The following is a 25,732-nucleotide window of genomic DNA, read 5'->3' on the forward strand; positions in this document are numbered from 1 at the left end:
CATTTTTTAATTTGCCGGCGGGCTGTCCCTTTGTCCCTCTGGGACCCTTATGCTCGTATAAGATTCAGTGGGTTGGGGTACCTCTAGCATGCACCGCTATACTTTTTTTTTGTTCTTTTCAGTCACAGTTTCCTCCAATGGCAGCTGCAACATGTGGCGGCCAGCTAATCAGAGCGGAGGATCCGGAATAAAATCCATGTAACCATCAGAACCGACCCAAGCCTGCTCCAGTTCAGGAAAGAGTTGAAGACTCACCTCTTTAAAGTACATTAAGTCATGATGCAGTAACAGTCTACAAAGCAGCACCTTTCAAATCATTTGTTGTCTGGATCCTTTCCTTTAACCATGTACAGCAGTCCTGTGCCTTTGACCTCATTTGTGCCATACAAATACAACATACATACAGGCAGAAAAGGGATTGGGAAAGGGGAGAGGTGTGACAGGTATTCCCCTCAAACAAGGAAACAAGCAGGGATCAGGATGTGTGAGACAGTAAGAGAAAGCAATACTCTTAACAGGAAAGGGCAGAGATCAGGCAGCCTCAGATCATATAATAAAACAAAACAGGCAGCATCAGATAATATAATAAAACAAAACCTAAGAGAGAGTTCAAACAGATCCAGATCAAAGGAGGAGATGAAACTAAAACAAAAGACAAAAACAAAGACGCCTAAAACAGTGTTGTGCTCATTGTCTAAGCTCAGGGTCTAATTCCTATAAGTCCACCTCCTGAGTAGATTTAGTGGCACCGGCTCCCAAACATAAGCAATCTGGCTGCGAATATATAAACTCTAAAGAGTTCCTTAGAGGTGAATTATGAGTATGACCAACTGCCATTACAGTGGGTAACGCAGTCATAGTATTTCACCTGTGAGAAATTAGGATCTGCTCAGGAAAATAACTTAACATTGATTCATTATTTTAATGCTTTCTTTCTATTGATATTTTTTGCTATGCTCAGCAATAGTTTCTTTTAAGAAATATTTGCATTTAATGAAAATTACAGTGACATTTATTTGAGTAAAAAAAGAAGAAAAAAACAACAGTTTTTCTATTTATGAATTCAGGATCAGGAACAACACCCCATTTCCTAGAGGATGCTCTGACCCTGCTCCAATTTACCAAAAAATGAAGACACTTCTTGAAAGAACACTACGGTATGATAACGTTATTGACACCTCCTCCACCTCTGACCCTGCATATCGATCAGCTGCGCTTCAGAAAATACCACATACATATATAGTAAAATATGGAAGCTTTGTGGTATACCAAGTGTGCACATTAACAGTGACTCTGAATAACCTTTTCATTCTTTGCCTAAAAGAGGCAAAGGTAGTGGTTTTACTACGTTAGTTATGTGTTTGAAGAATACATCACAAATCTCATTTGCGTAAAATATTTGAAGCACTTTACTTACCCTGGGTTATAAAGCATGGCAGTGGAGAGGTTCTCACAAGATTTTGAAAGGTCTGTCATAGATAAACTAAACGAAGTAAGCAGCCCACTCTGTAGAAAAATATTATAGATGAAAAAAAGGAATACTTTTTGCAATGCTAACCACGTTATATTACCATATTCTACATGCATACAATTTATGTAAATTCATTTTCTCTAGCTGGATTTGTATATTTCTGTAAAAGGTTCTGTATGGTGCAACAATTTCCTGGCACAAACAAACATGCCACTCTTCATCTTTTACTGATAACAAATATCTCTGGAATCAAACTAAGTAAAGAGGACATATTTACAAAAAGACATAACTGCAATTACTACATTACACAAGATATATTAAATGTACCACCACCAAGCACCCGCGGCGTAATTGTGGGAACTCTTGAGGATGAAATAATGGAAAGAAGGGACCCTCATTTCACTACACTGCCACTCACCATATCCTCAGACGATATCTCACTACTTGCAGGCAAGTTGGTGAATGGCGATGCACATTAAATGGTAAAAAATAATGGATGGGGGCGTGGCCAAGATGGCGTCGGAGTAGGACGCTTCTTCGAGCCTCTCCGACGCCTGACCAACAAAGCTGCGGATAGCGGGGGTCCCGGGGGTGCTGCCCGGAGTTTCACCGACGGCGGAAACCGCAGATGTCAGGCGGACTGCTCCGGTGCCATTAGCGGAGTGCTCCGACGTCTGGGGAGGCCGGTACAGTGAAGCCGTGTTGCGGCCTGTGCAGCCGCGGAGTTGCGTACCTGCGGAGCCCGTCCGAGACGGGGCGGCCTCCGGTCCCGGTGGAGATCGATAGTGCCTGGGTCCATGCACTGCGCCCCGCGAAGGCTGGGGGCGGGCCTCATCGGAGCGCTCGGGAGGAGACATCGGCAACGCAGGTCAGGGGGCATTGGGGACCCCAGAGTCGACCGGAGCAGAGCTGGACAGGGCCTAGATGGCGGGAACCCTGACTGTTTGAAGCCGGGTCCGGACTACGGGGCGATCGGCCATCGAGGGGTGACGTCTGGAGCGGCTGGCCTGTGAGGAGGAGACGGCGGGGTGGCCCAGAGGCCCGGACCCAGCAGGGCCACAGTGACTGGGAGCCCGTGGGGGCACAGCTCCACAACTCCCGAGCTGCCGAACACAGAGTGTGCCAGAACGGTGGGGGAGAGAGTGAACCCTGCAGTGGCGGTACTGTGGACCGCTGCCTGTGCTGGCCTGTCCTGTGGGGCGGACCTGCCCTAGAGTTTGCTGCAGGGCTGGCCTGCGCCTTCCGGGGGACTTTGTGGGGTGCCCTGCCTCTCTGGGCCCGGACATTGGCATCTGTGTGGAGGCGGATTGGCGCAAGGGAGACTCGGAGGCTTGGACACCTGGGGTGGACGCGGCAGCTGCTGGAGAGAGAGGCGTGACCGCTAGCTTCATCTGTGGCGCCATTTTGGGGGAGACTTCTTCGTGGAGCGCTGCGGTCCGTCCCTCATTATCCCTGGAGTAAGCTGCTGGGGGTGGCCCTGGCCTGAGGCCCTTGAGCACATCCTGCGAGCTAGCCACTGACATTGTGGGGGAGCGGCATCTTGGCCTGGTTGAGCAGAGGCCTGGCCGGCGTCGCCGGGGAGCTCTCTCGGCCTTTTCGCATTCTACGACCGGGATTGGTTCCTCGTGAGTGGCGCTGGAACTTCAGCGCGGGAGCGCGTAGAACAGCCCAGGAGTTCGGGACACTTGCCACCTGACCGCGGAGGGGCCGTTTCGGCGGTGGAAAACAGCGGCGCCATTCTGAGGATTCCGTGGAGGGCGCTGGGGTATCATAGTGCTGGGGGCCTCGTGTGGTGACACTGCCTTTGCCTGGTGCCCATAGCATCATTCCCCGGTGCGGCAGCCCACCTTGCCCTGTGGACCGCGCTTACTGACTGTTGCATTACCGGGGTGGTACCAGTTACTGGCGGGAAGGGGGCCGTGCCCTTGCACGGATTGCTTGTGGGAGTGCTCTTTACCGCTTGCGGGCCCAGCCTCCCACCGCTGCGGTGCCTTCCGGGAGCGGGAGACCCACCACGCTGAGAGCCGGGGCGGACCCTCAGGATGGCCACCTCACTGCGCAAGGGGAGGCAGGGGAAGGATGGTGCCCCCAAGAACTCTCAGCAGCCGGCATCACCGGGAGCTAGTGGCTCCTCGAGGCAATCTGACGATGAGGCGCCTGCCACTAAAGCCTTCATGACAGAGCTTTTTTCCTCCATCAGGGAGGACATCTCGGAACTCAGATCGCAGTTGGCATCTGACCTGCGGGAGGTGAGGAGAGATGTGGATGGGATCGGCGAGCGTGTGGCGACGCTGGAGGATCACGACCTCAGCTTGGCGAATGATGTACATCAGCTGCAGCAGGACATTATCCGTCTCACGGAACAAAATTTAGATTTGCAAACCCACACGGAGGATTTGGAGAACCGCTCCAGGCGGAATAACATTCGCATCAAGGCTGTGCCGTGGCAAGGAGAAGCCGGGGACCTTTGTGAATATGTTCAGGCCCTATTCTTGCAAATCTTGGGCGATGAGAGCGTGCAGGACATACGGATGGACAGGGTGCACAGAGTGGGGCTGCCCAGACGGGGAGGGGGCCCTCCTCCCGATATCCTCGTCTGTGTGCACGATTTTCAACTGAAGGAACGTATCCTGCGCCAAGCTAGGACCATCTCCTCTCTGCAGTTTCGAGACCACCATCCACAGCTGTACCAGGACCTGGCTGCCTCGACCCTTCGGAAGCGGAGGGAGTTCCGTCCGGTGACCACCTTCCTGAGGGAGCAGAACATCTCTTACTCGTGGGGGCATCCCTTCCGGATCATCTTCCGCTGGCAGAACCGGCTGGTGCAGATAAACACGTTGCAGGTGGCGATTGATTTGCTGGGCCTGGAGGACGTGGCGCCTTCTCAGGGGAGCCGCTCTTCGCCGTCCAGGAGACGACGGCGCTCTTCTTCCTGGCATAGAGTCGGTCCCTCTCCGGAGCGGAGACGGCCGGATCGCACGGCCAGCGTGCAGGAAAGGGATGCTGCGGTTGCGTCGGTGGCCTCCGCCACTTTGGCTGATTCTCAGACGGGCTCTGGAGCTGCATGACCCCCTCTCCCGCTGATGGCGTCGGAGGGGCTCTGACCCCGAGGCCCGGGAGTACTATTGTACTTTGGAGAAGACACACCGGGCCGTGGTCCAGGGGGCTACTGATCTGGTGCCCTCTTCCCCTGATCGATCCGGAAGGAGTTCCTCGGATCGTGATCTACTGGACCTGATGGCTGTTCGACTCAGGTCCTATGTCTTCAATCTTTTGCTGTTGTCTTTTTTTGCAGGGGGGGGGAGCGGGGGGGGGCTCTGGTTCTGGGGAGTTATGGGGGTTTGGGTTGGGGGGGGATGGTTGGTGCTAGGGTTGGGGTGTGGGGGGTGTGTGGTGGCGACCCTGGTGAATCACTGCTGGGTGTGGTTGATGCTTGTAATGTTCTATGCCGCTACCTATATCAGGCGCTGGGTTGGGTCTTGTCCATTCTCTGTTTACCTTGTCAGGTCATGCTGGTTGATCCCTCGGGGGGAGGGGAGTGGGATCCCATGCGGGAGGGGGATGCCCGGGATACTGAGCCCGAGTCCATTGTCTCAATGTCCTGGGATTGCTGCTCTTCCTGTGTCTTCTTGCCCACGGGACGCTTGGCTGTCTGGAGGCGGGGTCTGGCTGGCCCGGCGGAATGACCTAGGGGGTGAAAGGGGCTGTCTGGCTGTTGAATTGCTGAGGGGGGTGGTGGGTGAGTGCGGGGGGAAGTTCCGGCTCCACGCCCTGATTGTCCCTCCTGCAGGTGCTGAGCAGATTCCTCTACTGTCCTTATGCCTGTTAGTATAGGTAGCTGGAACGTGAAGGGCCTTAACTCCCCGCAGAAACGCCAGAAACTCTGGAAGTACTTGCTGGACCACCATCTAGATATAGTTGCTCTACAGGAGACTCATCTGGCCAGGAAAGATGAGCTGCGACTTCGACACAGACAGTTTCCTCTTCTCTACAGGGCTTCGGCGTCCACTAAACATAGGGGGGTGGCCCTTATGTTTAGGGCTTCTCTCCAGTTCCAGCCACTGGGAGTGAGCAGTGATAGGGAGGGCCGCTGGCTCATGGTGAAAGGCTTGTTGTATGATCGCCTGTGTACGTTTGTGGCTGTGTATGCTCCGAATTCTGGTCAGAATGGGTTTTTACAAGGACTGTTGGACAAAATGGGAGACTTTGTGGAAGGGCACTTGATACTATTGGGGGATTTCAACATGTTATGGGACAAGGATTTGGATGGCTCGGGTGCACACAGGGCAGACACTGGGGTCTTCTCAGGGGTTACGCAACAGCAAGTAAGCGACCTGGGTTTAGTGGATGGCTGGCGTTTCATGCACCCTCACACGCGGGACTACACGTTCTTCTCTCATGTACATCATACATATTCCCGCATAGATTACATCTTCGTCAGTCAGGCTCTCAGGGGGGACATCACTCTAGCTGGTATTTTCCCACTGTCGTTATCTGACCATAGTTTAGTGGTGCTTGGGCTACACTGGGCGATGGGGGGGGACGGCTGGCGGAAGTGGTACTTCCCTGCGGCGTTGGTGCGGGATGAGGTCTCTTGCACCGCGTTACGACGGGCACTCGCAGACTTCTTTACTCTCAACCCACCCTCCGACACGTCGGTATACACCACGTGGGACGCGTGCAAGGCCTCTATACGAGGTACGTGTCTCGCTCTTAACGCGAATCTTAATAAGCTCAGGCGCGCTGAAAGGGAGGCCCTGGAGGCGGAGTTGGCTACATTGGAACAGGCGCATAAGTCGAACCCCTCTAGATTGACCCTCCGACCCCTCACGGCGGTGCGGGGGAAACTGAGGGCGCACTATAACAACCGGGCTGAATATACCCTCTTGCGTCTCAGACGGATTTCTTACTCCCAGGGGAACAAGGTGGGGCGTCACCTGGCCCGGCAACTCCGGGATAAGCGTGAGAAGGATTACATCGGGGGCATACGTGACCACACGGGAGCTATTCGGCATAGGGACGCGGACAAGGCGGCCGTTTTTGGCCGCTTCTACGCGCACCTCTATTCGGCGGAGGCCTTGGACCCCGCAACCCAAGAAGCATACCTGGGGGGTCTTCCTATTCCACAGGTCTCCAAGGAGTGGAACGACTTGCTCACCTCCCCCATCTCCAGGGAGGAAGTATTAGACGCCATCAAGGGCCTGAAGCTCCACAAGGCGCCCGGCCCCGACGGTTACACAGCCCAGTTCTATAAAACTTTTGCCTCGGACATATGCGATTTCTTGGTCTCCCTCTTCAACGCGATGGCATCCGAAGGGCGAACCTCGGAGTCTATGGCAGAGGCTCTGATTACCATTCTCCCTAAATCGGGGAAGGATCTCTCCGAATGTGCCTCCTATCGGCCGATAGCGCTCCTTAATCTGGATGCTAAGCTGTATTCGGCTATCCTTGCTGGACGGCTGAAGGATTTGATGCCGGCCCTGATCCACCCGGACCAGTCTGGGTTCATCAAGGGACGCCAGACCCATGACAATCTACGCCGTGTGCTTCATCTGATTGAAAAGGCGGAGCGTTTCCACATCCCCGCTGTGCTGATAGGACTCGACGCCGAAAAAGCGTTTGACCGCGTGGACTGGGGCTTTCTACACCGTACGTTGGAGGCCTTTGGATTTACTCCTCTCTTTATTAGAATGCTTGAAGCCAATTACCATAGCCCTACCTCACGGGTGCTGGTCAATGGCTGTAGATCTGGGCCGTTCTCACACTCCCGCGGCACACGCCAGGGTTGCCCGCTGTCGCCGCTTCTTTTCGCCCTCAGCATTGAGCCGCTGGCCTTGGCGATTCGGGAGAATGAACGGATCCTGGGACTCCCCTTCACGGGGGAACAGCACAAGATTTCGCTCTTCGCAGACGACGTGTTGCTCTCTATCCGAGACCCGGCGCTGTCGCTCCCACACGTCCACACGGAACTCTCGGACTTCGAAGCAGTGGCTGGTTTCAGAGTGAATCTCAACAAATCGTCCATTCTGAACCTGACCCTTCCGCCCCCAGAGGTTCAACGGGTTAGCTTGCTTACCCCACTCCCGTGGGCGACCTCCTCCCTGTTGTATCTGGGGGTGCGACTGACCTCTACCTTGGGCGCGCTGTTCCAGGCGAACTTCCCGCCAATGCTGGCTGTGATCCGGGCGGAGCTGGAGAGGTGGAAACCCAAATTTATCTCATGGCTGGGTAGGGTTCATGCCCTTAAGATGGTCCTTCTCCCCAAACTCCTATATCTCTTTCAGGCACTGCCCATCCCGATAGGGGTGGATTACTTCCGGCGACTCAAGACCCTCATGCTGAAATTTGTCTGGCAAGGTGGTCGGGCACGGCTTTCCTATGCGGTACTTCGGCGTACACGGGCGGAGGGAGGGGTGGGATTTCCAGATATGCACTTATATTATAAGGCAGCCCAATTGAGAGTTCTGGTGGAGTGGTCCCAGCAGCTGTCCGAAAAGCATTGGCTCCACATGGAGCGGAGTGTAGTGGGACGGTCCATTTGGGACCTGGCCTGGAAGCCCAGGGCGGACCGGCCCAGGAATGCATACATCTGCACCCCCACTAGCACGGTGCTGAAAGTCTGGGACGCTCTTAGTGGCGATGACCGGTGGACAACGTTCCCGTCCCCATTCACTCCTATCCACTTCAATCCAGCCTTCCCACCAGCTCTGACGGATGGACCCTTTGGGCCTTGGAGAGAGGGTGGATGCAGGTCCCTCACCCACCTATTCCATGGTGTGACGCCTCTTACGTTCCATAACTGCATGAGGGATTACGGTGTCTTACCTACTGAACGCTTTCGTCATCTTCAACTTCTCCACTGGGCGACTTCGCCTGGGGTGGTGGGTGCAGCCACGAGACCGCTGACGAAGTTTGAAAGCTTTATCCTCCATACCTCCACCATGAAGGGGACGATCTCTTTTTTGTACAAGATGCTCCTTGATACCACGGTGTCCCCCCGGCCTCGGTATATGGAACATTGGGAGACTACGCTAGGACGGGACATAACTGACGTTGAGTGGAGGACCCTATGGAGGGATGTGACGACACATAACCATTCCACTGATCTTAGGGAGGCGCACATGAAGCTCATCTTCGATTGGTATTTATATCCATCTAAACTACATAGGATTTTCCCAGCCTCCTCTGATAGATGTTGGAGGGGATGTGGGGAACTGGGGGACTTTCGCCACATTTGGTGGGATTGCCCATCTATCCGACCGTTCTGGTCTGAGATTCTCTCGCACATCAGGGAGGTAATGGGCTATCCGATCCCGGACTCATTGGACTTTGTCCTACTGGGGCTGAGGGATCCATTGCTCCAATATCAGACAAGGGCGGATAAACGCATTCTATGGCTGAGCCTTGGAGCGGCTAAACTGACCCTGGCGGCTGCCTGGAAGAGTCCGGCAACTCCGGCTATCTCCTTGTGGCATGCCCGACTGTGGCGACTCTTGAGCATGGAGAGGCTTTCGGATATCTTTCGAGGGAACTTTAAAAACTTCATGTTCACCTGGGGACCTCTGGTCCGTTTTCTGTCCCGTGGATTGCCCTCAGCAGTGTGTCCCTCGGCGCTTCGTGCGCTCCACCTCTTCCAATTTTAGCCACCTGCGTATGTTGTGCTGATTTGAATGAATGTTGGTCGCCACCACCAGGGTTGAGGGTGGGGGGTGGGGGGGGGGTGGGTTGTTATGTTGGGAATGTTTATCTCTTTATTGCGACAGGTTTTGCTTACATGGGCATACGATTTGGCCTATCTTTGGTCTGTGACCGAGACTGAGTCGCTCCTCCTCTTTGAGATTTGGGACTTACTACGGCACAGTGAGCGTGCCTCGCCACCGCTGGAGGCTCCAACATAAGACTTTGGCGTTGCTAAGCTGTCGCTCGCGGTTCTTGAGAACATGTTCTAAAGCACCCCCTGTGTGGGGATACATGGCGGAATGTCGCCTGTTCCTTCCTATTTCTCTTGCTCACTCTTCCACTGTTTTTCCTCTCTTTTCTACTTCTATGATATAACTTGCAAAATAAAAATTTTACAAAAAAAAAAAAATAATGGATGGGGAGACGACAAGGTCATGAAATGCTGTGGCAGGTGGGAATCTTAGGCCTTAAACTGGTAGCACCTCGCTCCCCGGAGCACACGAACATTTCAGATTTTTGCGCTGCAATATTTTTCTCCATGTCCACTATATGTAGCTAGCAATAGCTTTAAGCCTTCTTTTTGTATTCTTTTCTGTAATAGGAGTTACTTCTGTTCAATGAAAATCATACTGAGCTACTATTATTAGTGTTGTAATAATTACCATATTAGACTAGATTACAATTTGCAAGGTTATCGGCAGTATCACCTCAGTTTATCAGGCATGGTTGCCAGCGGCAACGAAAATAAAGGTGTTGTCAAGGTGGAATGTCTGGCCATGGGTAATAACAGCATCAGTTGCAATGCCAGGAGCCGAGGCAATACTATTTATAATAAGTATCCCCAACGCAGTCTGATTTAAAGATTCAGCCATTGTCATCCAAACATCAGGTTTTGAAGTCTGAAAATAAACTCATGTTCAACTTGAACATACACTTAATTTGTGGAATAGTTATATTAATTCAACTATGCAAAAGATTCGAAGTAAGCTGGGCTGCACAAAGGAGAGCTACTTACAAGTAGATGGAGCGCTACAAGGGGCTCATGAGATACTCGTTGGCGATATCTTATCTTACATATGTTTGTTACCTGCCCAGATTTGGCTGCTTTCTGGAATGAGATCCGAGATATTATAGCAGACCGTTTAAGAATTGATTTTTACCTAGCAGAGAAAGAGATTATGCTTGGCTATAAAGCAGATGTGCCTCTAAGAATAAGGTCTCTAATATCAATCATGCTTGTAACTGCACGCCTCTGTGTTGCCCGTGCTTGGATATCTAAAACTCCTCCTAGAGTGTTTTAATGGTGGGCAGCATTAAGGGAGATTTTAGAAAGAGAGATGGCCATAGCTAAGGGTAGTAGCATACGGTCTTGGAGGAAGTTCTATCGAATTTGGGGACCTCTGATAGATTAAGTAAGGAAGAATATATACTTTCGTAACCTTTTTTAACATCTTATTTGTTTACTCATTGGTTTAATGTATAATAGCATTTTGTTTTGTCCTTTCTGTTTATGTATTATGTACTATATGATTGCTTCGTCGCTACAATGCTTACATTCCAAAAAAAAAAAAGTTAAAAAAGAAAAAAAAAAGAGCTACTCGTTGGAGAAGGCTGGTATAAAGGACAATAATATTCTAGAGGGCAGAAAAAGGGGTTTTAAGCCCCAAATCCTTTAGAGCCAACATGAATACCGCCTCTTAGTCTATCAAGCATTGATACTCTGAGGACTGAAAGGAGGCTGCACAGAAGACGAGTATTTTATTGAGTCTCTCTCATTGAGAAGAGTTCAGACTGCCAATGGGACCTGAAAAAACCTTTTGAGAACCCTAATAATCAACGTAGAGTGATGTTAAATAGCAATATCCTTTTTAATAATATTTGAGGGGCGCATCGGTGATGAAGCTATATATCATCACCTCACCAGAAGGCATCTCAAGCGCACCCTCATCTCAGGAATGAGATTTAAGTCAAGTGTGCAACTGCATGGTGATAGGGTGCACCTTTACTTAATCACCTACCTTATATTGGCATACCATTATATTCACCCACCATGATCACCATTGTCACAATATAGTCTACCTTTACATCAAGGGTTGGCTACTTGCGCTGGTTTGTGTGTATACCATACAACTGCAATTTATCGAATGCGGTCTATGTTCATGATTCAACTAAGAATTCAGATTCTGCACTTGAATTACATTTCTGAGCCTTTTGACCTCTGCCAACACAAGAAGGACAGAAATTGTAGGTTAACGTCTAGATGATGGTCTTATCATTAATGGCTCAAGGGAGCATCTGCGCCTGATCCTCTTTAAGGACAGCATCAGAGGAGTGAAACCATCATTTTTAAAACACTGACATGTTGCGTCTCTTTCAGCAGATGTCCCACCTTGAGCCTTGGGAGAGGCCGTGGCACTTCCTGAGTCAGTACCCCACCCCAGAGCCTGCCATGCTGCAAGACATCTGCATCAAAGACCAGAGTCCATCATATTGCTCCCAGAGCCCCAGCACCCCAAAACTGTGTTGTGATGTGTTGTACAGCGAGCAGTGCAGGGTGCTCTGTCAGTGCTTGTCCTCTTGACATTGCATTGTTTAAATGCTTGGTAGCTTAGCATTCTGCTTGAGTTCAACTAACACCATACGTATTCTTTTTACTGTTACATGGTGAGGAGGTCAAAGCTTCCTTAAGGAGCACACCAGTACTCTTTTGTTGATTATGTGCCGGATTATGAGAGGATCATTAACTCTCTTGAGTGCACCATTTTGTGGTGGCTCATCCATCATTGCAAAAATTCAAGTCTGAGTTCTAGTTCTGGTTCCCTCATTACAAAACACTTGGGGCACTATTATGATGTAGGTCGGTGAGACTCCGACCGTTTGTCGGAGGCGAACCGACCGTCATCATAGGTTTAAAGTCCGACCGCCTAATTACAATGTAGACGGTCGGAGTTTAACCAGCCGATCGGACCGACTGGCTTTTGACAGGTTCAAGAAGACCCGTCGGCCAATGGGAGGCTGCATGTAATCCCCTTTGGATGGAGTTTCTGCCATGGGGATTATGATGTTGGTTTCCGACAGGCTTTTTATGTCGGGCGTTCAGACATGAAAGGTCTATCGAAAAGAGACATTGGCGGTCCCTAGCAGGGCCACCATGCCTCAGCGTCCTCCGGTTTGGGGCCTGGGGTGGACCGATGGCAACCTCCCCTTCTAACCTCACGATGCCTGCCATGTGATGCAGGGTTTAACAGAAACTCCCATTTCTCTATGGGAGCTTGTGTTGTGGCCGGTTTCCGAACGCAGCACAGGCTCCCATAGAGAAATGAGAGCTTGCAACCGCACCATGTGTGGTCCCATAGTAACTGCGGTGTCGAGACCGCCTAACGGAGGTCGATCGGTCAGTCAGTCCCGAGACCGCAGTGATGTCGGTTGGAGGCAACTCCAACAGACATCGTAATGAGCCCCTAAGGCTTTATCCCACAACACTCTACCACGTTCAATATTCGCAATTTAATGGCCGTCCTCTATAGAGTAGAACATCAGCTACCATCTGCCGCTATTCGCCCGGATGTTAAGAAAGCGCTTGATTCGCAAGATTGGGCATACATGAGAGAAGCACTTCGTAGGCTGGGTCTAGGTTATTACTTCCTCGCCCTTCTGAGAGGAATGGAGCCGCCAAAAATCTTGGCGTCTGGTTCGACGAAAATCTGAACTTTGTGACGCAAGTAAAAAAACTGTCCGGCACCTGTTTTGGCATGTTGAAAAGCTTGAGGAAGTTTTTTCCCTTTCTGCCTAGCTCGGCCAGAGAAACTGTGGTCCGTACAATGATTCTGTCCTGTTTGGATTATGCCAACGCCCTCCTGGTCAGCAGCCCGGGTTTCCTTGTGAAGAAATTGCAAGTGGTGCAAAACTCGGCGGCCAGACTTCTTGTGGGTTTGTCATCCAGGCATAGTGTTCGGACTCATCTGCGTTCTCTGTACTGGCTTCCAGTTGAATCTCGCCTAAAGCACAAGTTACTTACCTTCAGTAACGATATATCTGTAAGAAACAGTAGTTAGTATTAGATTCCTTACCTTAGAATATCCCCAGACGTCAGACTGATCCGGAAACTTTTGCGTAGCTGTACCCTTGCGCGTCGGTAGGCGTCGTCTGCAGCTCCGCGTCCGTCGTCGGCGTCGTTGGCGCCGGGATGACGTCGCCGGAGTACTTAGAAGTCGCCCCCGCGCGCTGACGTCAGTTCTTATACACAGCTTTTCCGCGCCAGAAATGCAGAGCCATGATAAAAACCAACACTGGTGCCATGAAACTAGGGCCCTGAAAGGGGATGACCTTAACCTTAGATATCGATTCGCAGAACGGGGAGGATGGGTGGGCGGTAAGGAATCCAATACTAACTACTGTTTCTTACAGATATATCGTTACCGAAGGTAAGTAACTTGTGCATCTGAAAGAAACAGGTTAGTATTAGATTCCTTACCTTAGAATAGATACCCCAGCAATACCAACCCTCGTGGTGTGTCTGCGAACCAATGATCACACAAGAAAGTCCTGGAGAACGGAACGGCCGAAAAAGCCATCTCTCCGGACTTGGCTGTCCAGGCAGTAGTGTCTTGCGAACGTGTGCAGCGAGGCCCACGTAGCTGCCTGACAGATGTCATGCAAGGGGACTCCCTGGCCCAGGACAGTAGTAGCCGCCGTGGCCCGTGTGAAATGGGCACCACGCCCCACAGGAGGCTCCTTTCAAGCCAAAGAGTAACAAGCCTTGATGCACAAGATGACCCATCGAGAAATGGTTCGTTTGTGCACCGCCCGTCCCTTCTTAGCGCCCACGTAACCAACAAAGAGTTGGTCATCCACCCGGAACTGGCGTGTGCGATCCAAATAGAATGAAAGCGCACGTTTTGGGTCCAGACGGGGGAGCCTCTCTTCCTCTTTCAAGGGATGCAGAGGCGGAAAGAAGGTGGGCAAAGTGATGAACTGCCCGATGTGGAAGGCTGTGACTACTTTGGGCAGGAAAGAGGGTCGCGTCCGCAACACAACTTTGTCCGGATGGACTGAAAGGAAAGGAGGCTTAGAAGAAAGGGCCGGGAGCTCACACTCTCCTGGCAGAGGTGATGGCAACCAGGAAAGCGGTCTGCAGAGTAAGAAGGCGAAGAGGACAGTTATGAAGTGGCTCAAAGGGAGCACACATCAGAAAAGTTAGAACAAGGTTCAAGTCCCACTGAGGCATCACGAAAGGAACTGGAGGAAACCTATGAGTGATGCCCTTCAAAAACCTATTTACAACCGGGGACATGAACAAAGAGGGCTGATCAGGTAGCCTTAAGAAGGCGGAAATGGCCGAGAGGTAGCCCTTCAGAGTGCCCAGAGCAGAGCCCTGCTGGGCAAGAGAAAGAAGAAAGAGGAGAACCTGTAAAAGAGGGGCAGAAAGGGGATCCACAGCCTTTGCTGTGCACCATGCCACAAATTTGTTCCACCTGCAGGCATATACCGATTTTGTGGAGGGACCCCTGGCTGCCAGAATGACATTACAGACTTCAGGAGACAAGTCAAATGGCCTCAACTGCCGCCTCTCAATCTCCACACATGTAAGTGGAGACTGGACAGGTTCGGGTGGAGGACCGTCCCCTGCTGCTGCAACAGAAGGTCCTCCTGAAGGGGCAGACGAATCGGGGACTTGACAGACATGCTGAGTAGCTCGGGATACCAGAACCTCCGTGCCCAGTCCGGAGCCACAAGGATGACTTGGGCCCGGTCCCGCCTGATCTTCTTCAGCACTCTGGGCAGAAGTGGTATAGGCGGAAAGGCGTACAACAGACCGCAACTTCACTCGCAACGAAAAGCGTCTCCGAGCGAGTGCCGCCTTGGAAATTCCAACACGCAGAACTGATGACATTGCGCGTTCTCCTCTGTGGCGAATAGATCTAACCAAGGCTCTCCCCACTGCTGAAAGAGGCCTTGCGCCACGTCCGAGTTCAGACGCCATTCGTGATCCATCATGCAGCGACGGCTGAGTTCGTCCGCCCTGGCGTTCAGAGAACCTGCCAGGTGTTGAACCACCAGGGTCACGCCCTGATGTTCCAGCCACTGCCAGAGGCGCAGAGCCTCCTGGCAGAGGGTCCACGGCCCCACCCCGCCCTGTTTGTTGCAGTACCACATGGCGGTGGTGTTGTCCATGAACACTGGCACTTCACTCCCTCGGACAGAGGGGAGGAATGCCTTCAGTGCAAGCCGGATCGGCCGCAGCTCTAGAAGGTTGATATGGAGCTGGGACTCCGCCGGAGACCAGAGGTCTCTGATCTCCGCCTCTCCCATGTGGCCTCCCCAGCCCTGGAGGGACACGTCCATCACAACTACGTTCTCCGGTTGGGGTAGGGATAGGGATCTGCCGCTGACCCAATCGTGGTCCGTGAGCCACCACTGCAACTGTCTTGCAGTGCCCTCCGAGATCAAGACATGGTCGGACAAGTTGCCCTGATGCTGGGCCCACTGAAACTTCAGGTCCCACTGCAGAGCCCGCATCCGCCCCCTGGCGTGATGCACCAGAAGGATGCAGTAGGCCATCAGCCCCAGAAGCCGCAGCGTCAACCTGACCGAGACTCGGGATAAAAGCTGAAAGATCGGAATCAGAGCCTGAATATCCCGAACCCTCTGTTCGGGAGGATATACCCGAAACTGCGCAGAGTCTAGAACCGCTCCGATGAAGAGGAGCTTCTGAGAGGGACACAGGTGCGACTTCGGCACATTGAAGGAGAACCCCAGCAGGTGCAGGAGGTCGGCCGTAGTCTGGAGGTGGCTGACGACTGTCTGGGGCGAGCCTGCCTTCAGCAACCAGTCGTCGAGGTAGGGGGAAGACTGAAGTCCCTAACCTGCGCAGATGAGCTGCGACCACCGCCATCACTTTCGTGAACACCCGTGGGGCGCTGGTAAGGCTGAAGGGGAGCACGGTAAACTGAAAGTGCTCGTGGCCTACCGTGAACCGCAGGTAGCGCCGATGGGCCGGCAGGACGGGGATGTGGAAATAAGCGTCCTGCAAGTTCACGCTACCATCCAGTCTCCCGGGTCCAGGGCAGCTAAGACCTGAGCCAGTGTCAGCATCTTGAACCTCTCCTTCCGGAGGAAGCCGTTGACGTTCCACAGGTCCAACACAGGGCGTAGGCCACCTTTGCCCTTCTTGGGAACCAGAAAGTAGTGGGAGTAACAACCACACCCTACTTCTGGCCCAGGAACGTGCTCGATGGCCCCCTTGGCCAAGAGGGCCGTAACTTCCTCTCGCAGAATTTTCAAGTCATCCCCCAACACGCGATAGTACTGCGGTGGCATGGCTGGAGGGGTCGCCTCGAAGGGGAGGAAGTAGCCCCTTTGGACGATTTGCAGCACCCACCTGTCCGATGTGATGCTGCGCCAGTGGAGGAGGTGATGGCGAACCCTGCCCCCCACTGGCGTCACGTGGGCCTAAAAGCTCGGACTACGAGGGCTTTGAGGCGGATGCTGCGGGGGTGGATGTGGACTGGCCTCACCGTTGTCCCCGGGCACCGCCACGGCGGTTACCACGTCCGCCACCGCACTGGATGGTAGTCTGCGGCCCGTGGCTGGCAGGACTTGTGGGGGCACCCACGAAAGGCAGCAGATTGCTGGCACGGGCCGACAGGCCCAAGGACTTGGCCGTAGCCCTGGAGTCCTTAGAGCGCTCAAGCGCACTGTCAGCCTTGTCGCCAAAGAGGCGACGGCCATCAAACGGCATGTCCATAAGGGTGTTTTGGACATCAGCCGAAAAGTTGGCAGACCTCAGCCAGGCATGGCGACGAATCGCCACCGTCTTTGCCATCGCTCTACCCAGCGAGTCCGTTGTATCCAGCCCACATCGGAAGGAGTACCGTGCCGCATCTCGACCCTCTGCAAGGGCTTGGGCGAGTTTAGTCTGGGCCTCCTCCGGACATTGTGGCAGCACGTCCGTGACCGTGTCCCACAGAAAGTGGGTATAACGGCCCAAGAGGCACGTGGTGTTAACGGGCCGCAACCCCAAACTCAGTGAGGAGAACATCTTTTTGCCATACTGTTCGTACCTCTTGGATTCCTGATCGGGGGAGCCGTTGGGAATGCGGTGTGGGAGTTAGAGGCCTGTATAACCAGGCTCTCAGGAGGTGGGTGGGTGGACAGGAAGCAAGGGTTGCCCGGAGGAGTTCCTATCTATAGGGGGACATGTAGCGGGCCTGGACCAGGTGCCCAGAAGAACGTCAGACAAGGCCTCATTAAATGGCAACAGAGGCTCCGAAGAGCTTGCTTGCGGTTTAAGGACCTCAGTGAGGAGGTTAGTCCTCACGGCCGCGACGGGGAGTTCAAGGGGTAAGGCCTTGGCCGCCTGCGTCAACACCACACTATAGGCAGCCCCCTCCTCCGAAGCCACGGTAGGAGGGGAGACAAAATCAGTGTCTGGTGAAGTGTCCAGACCACTGGCATCCCCTAGCTCACCTGCCCAGTCCTGATAAGACTGGCACTCACGTGCCAGAGGGTCCTCCGACCCCTCCCAATCCGCCTCGCCACCCATCTCCTGGTACTCAGGGTAAAATGATGGGGCCAGATCATAGAAGAAAAAATCTTCTCTCGGCGTCAAATGCGGCGTCGAGCGACGGTGCTCCGGTGTCGGAACCAGACCGAGGCTGGGAACTGGGGACGATGTCGTCCGTGGACGTCGCTGGGGGCGAGACTCTAGGGACCGGCGCCGGCAAGGTCGTAAGGTCCTGACCCGGATCCAGCGGGGCCCTGCGGTGCCGGGACCGAAGTCACCCGACGGTGCCGGGGCCGAAGCATCCGACGGCGCCGGGGCCGATGCACCCGACTGCACCGGGGCCGAAGTGTGGAAAAGTAAATTTTGCCATGTTCTGTGTCCCTACGCCTCATCCATCATATGTTATGTGTGCATGACCAATATGCATATGTTATTCCCCATGTCCGATGAATGACGCAATTACAGTTGTGTCCACCTCTAGTATGCCAGTTTCCAGTCCTCGTGAATACTACGAATATCAGGCCTATGTAAAGTTATGTTGCCACGTTTCTCAGTGTGCACGTTATTCCATTATAAAGTCCCCATTTCTAGGCCTCAACAGGGCCCGGACATCAGATTCAGCTCCTGTCTCCTGAAAAGCCTCGCTAAGGAGCGATACAGCCCCCACCTGTATCCTCGACCTTTCACTTACTTCCTGCTTCGCAGTGCCCGGTGCAGCCTGGCTCTGCCTCTGAGTCTGCCAAAAGTATGTTATAGTTCCAGTTATCAGTTCAGTCCTCCTTCTCTGCATTCCTAAGCTACTGAACTGCATCAATAGTTTCCGTCATTGTCTAGCCTATTCGGCTCCACGTTAGAGAAATACTGTATTAATGGTCATTTAATATTCTTCATCACGCATTACATGTAGAATAATGCATGGTCCAGTCTTAGAATCAAGTTAGCTTTTCCCCTCATGACTTCTAGTTTATATCAACATGTTCCCTAAACATCAGATACCAGATAGGGTTTAGGTACATGTCGCTCCGACCCTCCAGACTCGGGTCTCTGCTCCTGGCACAGAGTTCGTAGCCCCCGGCTTCTCCTAGTGACACGTCATTGCCAGTTTGCGCGCACCATTAGGTTGGAGGTCCCGGCTCCTTAGGTAGCCCCCTCCAATGATTCCGCCCATTCATGACATATTCTGTTACGTTTGCATCACATGTCCATGTATACTCCCAGTTACACCTACTTTTACTGTTATCTCTCGCGACTGCTACGCGTCACGCCTTCTGCTCCACCCACTGTTACGCCTACTGCAATGTAATGCTATGTGTTTGCGCTATGTATATAAGTTGATGTATTGTTATTAAACGTTAGCGCGCTCATCCCAGACCCGGCCCCAGCAGCTGCTGGGTCATCCTATGCAGGTTGTCCCGATCCTGTCCTTATGCTGTAATAAACCTGCAGAAACTCCTACTACCTCGAATCTTGACTCTTATTTTATTGAGCTATCTGTTATTCATTCATACATTCAAAAAATAGATCCGGTATTATTTATTTATATACCACATAATGGCGCCCGAACAGGGACTTGCCCTTTCCCCACGCGTCGGTGAAGCCACGCCGACCCCCTGACCCTCTGCAGCCGTGACGGAACCATACCGGCCACGTGCAGATATTTCTGCCTCAGGTATCCCTCAGGCCCACGGAGGAGACGGAGGAGGCGGTCCAGCATCCGAACGAGACGGTGGAGGAACGCGGCGAGTCCCGACCAGAGCCCAAGCCAAGAGTCCAAGGTCCGAGGTATCCGGAGGCCCACCAGTAACTGAAGTCCGAAGTTCGTCGTCCGTCGTCCAGTCCAGTCCGAGGCCTTTCCGTTCTTGCTGCCCGGTGAGTACCATTGCTGGGGTAGTATCTAGACAGGACCAATCTAAATTGACTCCTGGTCCGTGGGTTGGTGGTGCCCAGACTCACAAACGAAGTGTTCACCTAGGTGGATACGGGTCTTGATGCGTCCCTTTATGGGACCGGTATGTTCCGTACTGCTATAGCAGTGCATCCAGTAACTCTAGTCTGTTCCGTTCTCGAGAAATTCTGTTCTGTTTCTGTTCTCAGTATTCCAGGTAATATTCTGTTCGACCTGTCATTTATAATGTTGTTCAATGTATTTCCAATGTCGTGGTATGTCTGAATTGTTTTCCCAATTGTTATTGTTTTTCGTGTATTGTATTGTGTTCCGATTCAAGTTTACAATGCCGCTCTTTTCCAAGTTACGTCAGTTAAAAACTAGAAAGGGTTTATTAGAGGAAGCAGTTCCTGTCCCGCCCAGGGACAGTCCAGGTCATTTTATGTATCAGAAACATGGCATAAGCGCCATATTGTATCTAGATTTATGGGTAGAGTATACCAAACAGTTAGACGAAAAGTATAGATGGCCCGTATCGGGTACATGGGATGCCGAATGTATCATGCGAGTAGAAGAAGCATTATGGAAAAAGAAAGCCAGACAGTCACAGAAAGATGCCATCGAGTTATGGCGTAAGGAAGCCCATAGAAGGACCGAGAAAGAAGTCAGAAAGTCAGAGTTAAGTAGAGAATCCCAGGAACGAGCCCAAGAAAGAGAATTAATCGAGACAGGTGAACAAGTCAAAGCCGAACAGTCAGACAGACAGAGGCATGCCCTCATTAAGGGTATGTATCCTCTTCTTGCCGAAGGTTTGCCAAAAGCGACCCCAGAGGCATCTAGTAATTTCCCGCCACCATTAGTTCCGACCAAGCTACGTCACAAACCGACCGCAGCTGATATTTTTATTTCGTCCTATCTGGACGACACAGTCCCCGAATATGCAAATCCTGTTCGCGCTCCGCCAGTCCCTGTAAACCAGGTAGTTCATGCTCCTCCAGACACCGGAGTACCTGTTACGGTACCCCCGGTCCAGCCCGCCATACAAGTCCAGCCCACGTTACAATTACCGACCCTGCCAGGACGAAGAATGTCAGTCGACGATTCTAGTCTAGGGGCCGCAGGAGGAGGTCTTCCTCAAACCCCGCCGCCACACAAGCGTTTAACATTACTCGAATTACATGCTCAAGCGTTACAGCGCACGCCTAAACATCAGTCTGTTACAGAAATCAGGCAAACCCTTAACGAATGTGTTTATGATCCAGTTCCAGGCGAATATAATATGGTTTTATATTCCTTACGTGTAAGGAGAGTGACCGAGTATCTAGTCACCTTACCGAATATGAAAGAAGATCTAGACAGAATATATCGTTTCATCCGTACAGGGGATGATCCAGAAAGTATTGGCGAGATTATGTCTCAAAGGAAAGCCGAGATCCAGCTCATGATATTAAAGTTCCTGATCAATTGTCTAATAAGAGAACAAGATTACCCGTCTAAAGATTCCGCCGAGATGAAAATTCTGACAAGGTGGAGTGATAATATAGCCGAGGGTAAGCACAAGACCGTCAGTGCTATGGAGAGTATGTACAAGAAAATCCGTAAAGAAATAATAAAGATACACGAACAGCGTAAAGCAGCACTAGTAAGCGAGAAAGAAAGTATCTCTGATCCTGAAGAGGAAGAGAACGAGAATCCCGCCAGAATAGCGTATGTAGGAAAATCTAGATTTCCAGATCGCCATTTACGTCTAGAACACAAGTCTATTGTTCATCATCCAGCACCAGAACAAGGTTCTCTAGAACAAGTATTCCAAGCTACCGATCACATTCTGAAATCACGAGTCGGTTACAGTGAATTAAGTACTATGCACGAACAAGAACTAGCCCGATCAGCAGTCCGATGGATTACTGATTCTACCACTTTTCCAGACGAAATAGTGGCACAAATGTTTCTGAAACTGCCCCCAGCCGAGCAACGACTGGTGGGTATGTATATGATCCAGTACCTCATTACTCTGTATGAGGGTCAGCACTCTGATCCAGGTCCGTTACACGATATTCTGAACGAGTTACTCCAGTATAGATGGAGAGGTCTAGGTACCGATTTAGTTAGTGTCATTCTAGAACAGCGTCACAAGTATAGAACGTTTCTGAATCCGCATTTTGTTCATGTTTCACCCCCAGAAAGCAAATCATTCTACATAGACAGACAGAATCCGTTACGAGAAGTCCACCCAGTCCAAGGGGCGGGTGGCGAAATGCAACGAGTGTTTGTATACACTCCGATTTCAAAGATGGAACTTCTTGAAATGAAGAAATTAATTCCCTGTCATGACAAAGATCCAGCAGGGTTCCATAGAGAATTAAAAGACATGCTTCGTATGGGAGAATACACTTACTCAGATATCATTAAAATGTTAAAGGTTCTGTTGCCCGCAGGGGTGTATGAAAAGTTAAAGGAAAAAGAATGGGAGGTGGGAGAGAAAAAGATCGATTGGACAGCTCTAGAAGCTGAAGACAAGGCACGGGTACCAGGTACCGGTCTTGGAGATAAATGTAAAGAATTACCAGAATTACTGATTCAAGTTTTACCCAGATTATTGACAACTAGGAAGGAAGACTGGGATGCAATCTCAGCCTGTAAACAGAAACAAGATGAAGATATTAGTGATTTTTATTCTAGGTTTGAAAAATGTTTTAGTATCAACAGTGGTCTCAAGACAAGTAGTGAGTCATACCCTCACCTTTTCGTTACTAAATTAGTCGAGAATTCAAGTCCACAAATTAAAAATCGAGTTATGAAAGTCGAAAGCACCTGGCAAGCAAACACCCCGTCCCAGATGCTCCAGATGCTCCAGTATCACCAGAATAGAATCAGGGAAGAGCAAGAACACGAAAGAAAACGTATGAAAGACACGAAAATGAAAGTGCTAGTTGCACAATCTATTCCTCAAGACAGTCAGAAGAGGGGTCCGAATCAAGCCAGTCATCCTGCCGCTCCCGTTAAAGGGAACTGCAATTATTGTAAACAGCCAGGTCATTTTATAAACGAGTGTGCAGTTCTGAAACATAACATAGCTACTGGTAAGACTAAAGAAAGACCACGTCCGCCTAGACAAGAACAAGTTTCACAGATTCCTCAGTCACAGAATGCACCACAGACAGTTACAGTACCGCAGCCTATTGCTGCAACACAGCACGTTACATCGCAGATGTACCAGTATGCACAGTCTGAGTATCCAGAGTACCAGCCATATTCATGAAACAGCCTAGAGAGGGAGGTAGGCTTGCCTCTCATCGAGATACCTGTAGATCAAGAAGGTCCCTATGTTCACAGTCAAGTATTAGGGAAAGACAGAAAGTTTTTAATCGATACAGGGGCAAGTAGGACCACAATTAGTCATGCCGAAGTTCCAGGGGCTCCGCTCTCAGGCTCAAGAAATGTTTCCCTTGGATTTTCAGGAAAGCCAATAGTTAACGAGATTTCCAAGCCAGTTACTCTAGAAGTAGGTCCATTGTCCCGTACTACTGATCTGTTACTTACTAAGTCATGTCCAGAAAATCTGTTAGGCATTAAGACACTGAAAGAATTGGGTGCAGTTATTTGCTGTTCCCCAGAGGGAATACGTCTGTTCCTACGTGACTTTAAGGGTCACTATGTATTACGAGATTTTGATTCCAGACTGTCTAATGTTCCGCAGCATTTATGGGCGCAAGGTCCAACTGATGTAGGTTACATGCAAATCACACCCCATCGTGTGACTCTCAAACCAGGTGTAGTGTTACCCCGAATCAGACAGTACAGATTGCCACCTGAGGCTGTAGCAGCCTTATCCAAAATTATTGACGAGCTCATGGCTCAAGGAGTAGTTGTAGAAACTGACTCCAATGTATGCAATTCTCCGATCATTCCAGTCATGAAACGTACTGATCCTAATGCACCCCCAGTATATCGATTAGTGATTGATTTACGAGAGCTTAATAAATGTATTATTCCTCAGTACCCAGTAGTCCCAGATATTTCTTCCCTGTTAACAGCTATTGATTCCGAAGCCACGTTTTTCACTGTCATAGACCTCAAGAATGCATTTTTTAGTGTTCCCATTCATCCAGACAGCCAGTTTCTTTTCGGATTTTGTTTAAATGGAAGGAGCTATATGTTCACACGCGCTCCTCAAGGTTTCACAGAAAGCCCTAGTATTTACAGTCAAGCACTCAAGAGACAACTAGACAACATTCACATGCCAACTGACACTGCCCTACTCCAGTATGTCGATGATCTACTGATCACAGCCCGTTCTGAACGTGACTGCGAGCGAGCATCACTTACAGTTTTGTATTTCCTAGCCGAGATGGGGCACAAGGTGTCACCTTCGAAGCTTCAATTCTGTGTCCAGCAAGTGGTATACTTAGGACACTTGCTGTCCAAGAGGGGTAGGCAGTTGACACCAGACCGTATCCAGTTAATAGCGAGTCTTCCCCAGCCCAGAACCCAGAAGGAGGTACGTGCCTTTATCGGCCTTACTTCTTATTGTAGACAATGGATTCCCCAGTATGCATTTCTAGCCAAGCCACTGATACAGTTAACGACACAGGAGGCAGCCGTATCGACTGTTCTCCCTTGGACATCTGAACATACACTGAGTTTCAACGAGTTAAAGAAAGCTTTATGCCAAGCTCCAGTTCTAGCTACACCGAACTACAGTAAGCCTTTTACACTTTTTGTTACTGAACGTGAAGGTACAGCATTATCTGTTCTCACACAAGATCAAGCAGGACAATATAAGCCCTGTGCTTATTTTTCGAGCACACTAGATCCAGTCGCCCAGGCGTTGCCTGCGTGCCTCAAGTCAGTTGCAGCCACCGCACTAGCTATCAGACAAAGTGATTCCATAGTTTTAGGACACTCTCTGACAGTACAAGTTCCACACTCCGTAGAAGTTCTTTTGAACCGAACACAAACTCAACACTTGACAATTGCACGTTTAACAGGTTATGAATTGACACTGTTCCAGCCACACATAGAAATTAGACGCTGCAACGTCCTGAATCCTGCTACACTGTTACCATCAGTTAGTTCAAATCCTGATCCACATGACTGTGTGGAAGTAGTTAACATTACGACAAAGCCAAGACAAGACCTGACAGACATTCCGTTACCAGACCCCGACCTGACACTTTATGTGGATGGTTCATGTATGAGAACTAGTACAGGAGATCTAGTTGCCGCGTATGCAGTGACTACTGACACTGAAGTTATTGAAACACACCGTATTGATACCCTGTCCGCTCAAGCAGCAGAGCTAGTCGCTCTGACACAAGCCTGTATACATGCCAAGAACCTGAAAGTTAATGTTTACACAGATTCACGTTACGCATTCGGAGTTGTACACGACTTCGGAGTGCTCTGGCAGGAGAGAGGTTTTATGACTTCTCATGGAACCAAGATTCAGCATGGTCTCCTTATTCAAGCCCTGTTAGATGCCATACATTTACCGACATCCATTGCCATCATGAAATGCAAAGCACATACGAAAGTTACTGACATTATTTCCCAAGGTAATGATCTAGCAGATCGCACAGCCAAGCTTACAGCACAGAATCCAGACATTCCAGTTAACATAATACATACTCCAGATCCGATTACATGCATGACAGTTAAGGACCCTACACAAGATGTCATAGATATCCAGTTACATGCTACTCCCGACGAAATCAAGAAATGGTCTGAACAAGGAGGGGTCCAGACAGATCAAGGATGGTTAACGAAGGGTAGAGCCACATGGTTTCTCCCCGACTCTATGGTTCAAGTCATTATCAATACCGCACATAGTCCAGCACATTTAGGAGAAAAAGCTATGTTAGACAGTATCCAGAATATTTGGTTCAATAAGCATTTACGAGCTGCAGCCAAACAGAAAGTTCGTACCTGTATGATATGTTGTCAGTTCAACCCAGGTAAAAGTGTTCCGGTGGAACAAGGTGGTTTCCAGCCTCCTGACCACCCTTTTGAGGTCCTCCAGATGGATTATATTCAGATGGAACGATGTCGAGGTTTCAAGTATGTCCTTGTAGTTGTATGCGCTTTGTCCAGATGGACAGAAGCATATCCAGTCCCAGATTACACAGCCGCGACCACTGCCAAGCAGTTGGTTCGTGAGTTTTTCCCTAGATACGGACTCCCTAGAGTC

General features: G+C 50.7%; 1 protein-coding gene across 2 annotated transcripts in view; it reads right to left on the reverse strand.

The window, feature by feature from the left end:
- Positions 1–25,732, reverse strand: part of KIF16B (kinesin family member 16B) — a 1,655,522-nt gene that overhangs the window by 808,487 nt on the left and 821,303 nt on the right. For both annotated transcript variants that reach the window (XM_078649578.1, XM_078649577.1), the window contains exon 17: positions 1,418–1,506. In XM_078649578.1, coding sequence (XP_078505704.1) covers positions 1,418–1,506 — 89 coding nt within the window. The remainder of the gene's footprint in view (positions 1–1,417; positions 1,507–25,732) is intronic.

The sequence above is a fragment of the Lissotriton helveticus genome, chromosome 6 (assembly GCF_964261635.1).
Source record: "Lissotriton helveticus chromosome 6, aLisHel1.1, whole genome shotgun sequence".
Classification (NCBI taxonomy): domain Eukaryota; kingdom Metazoa; phylum Chordata; class Amphibia; order Caudata; family Salamandridae; genus Lissotriton; species Lissotriton helveticus.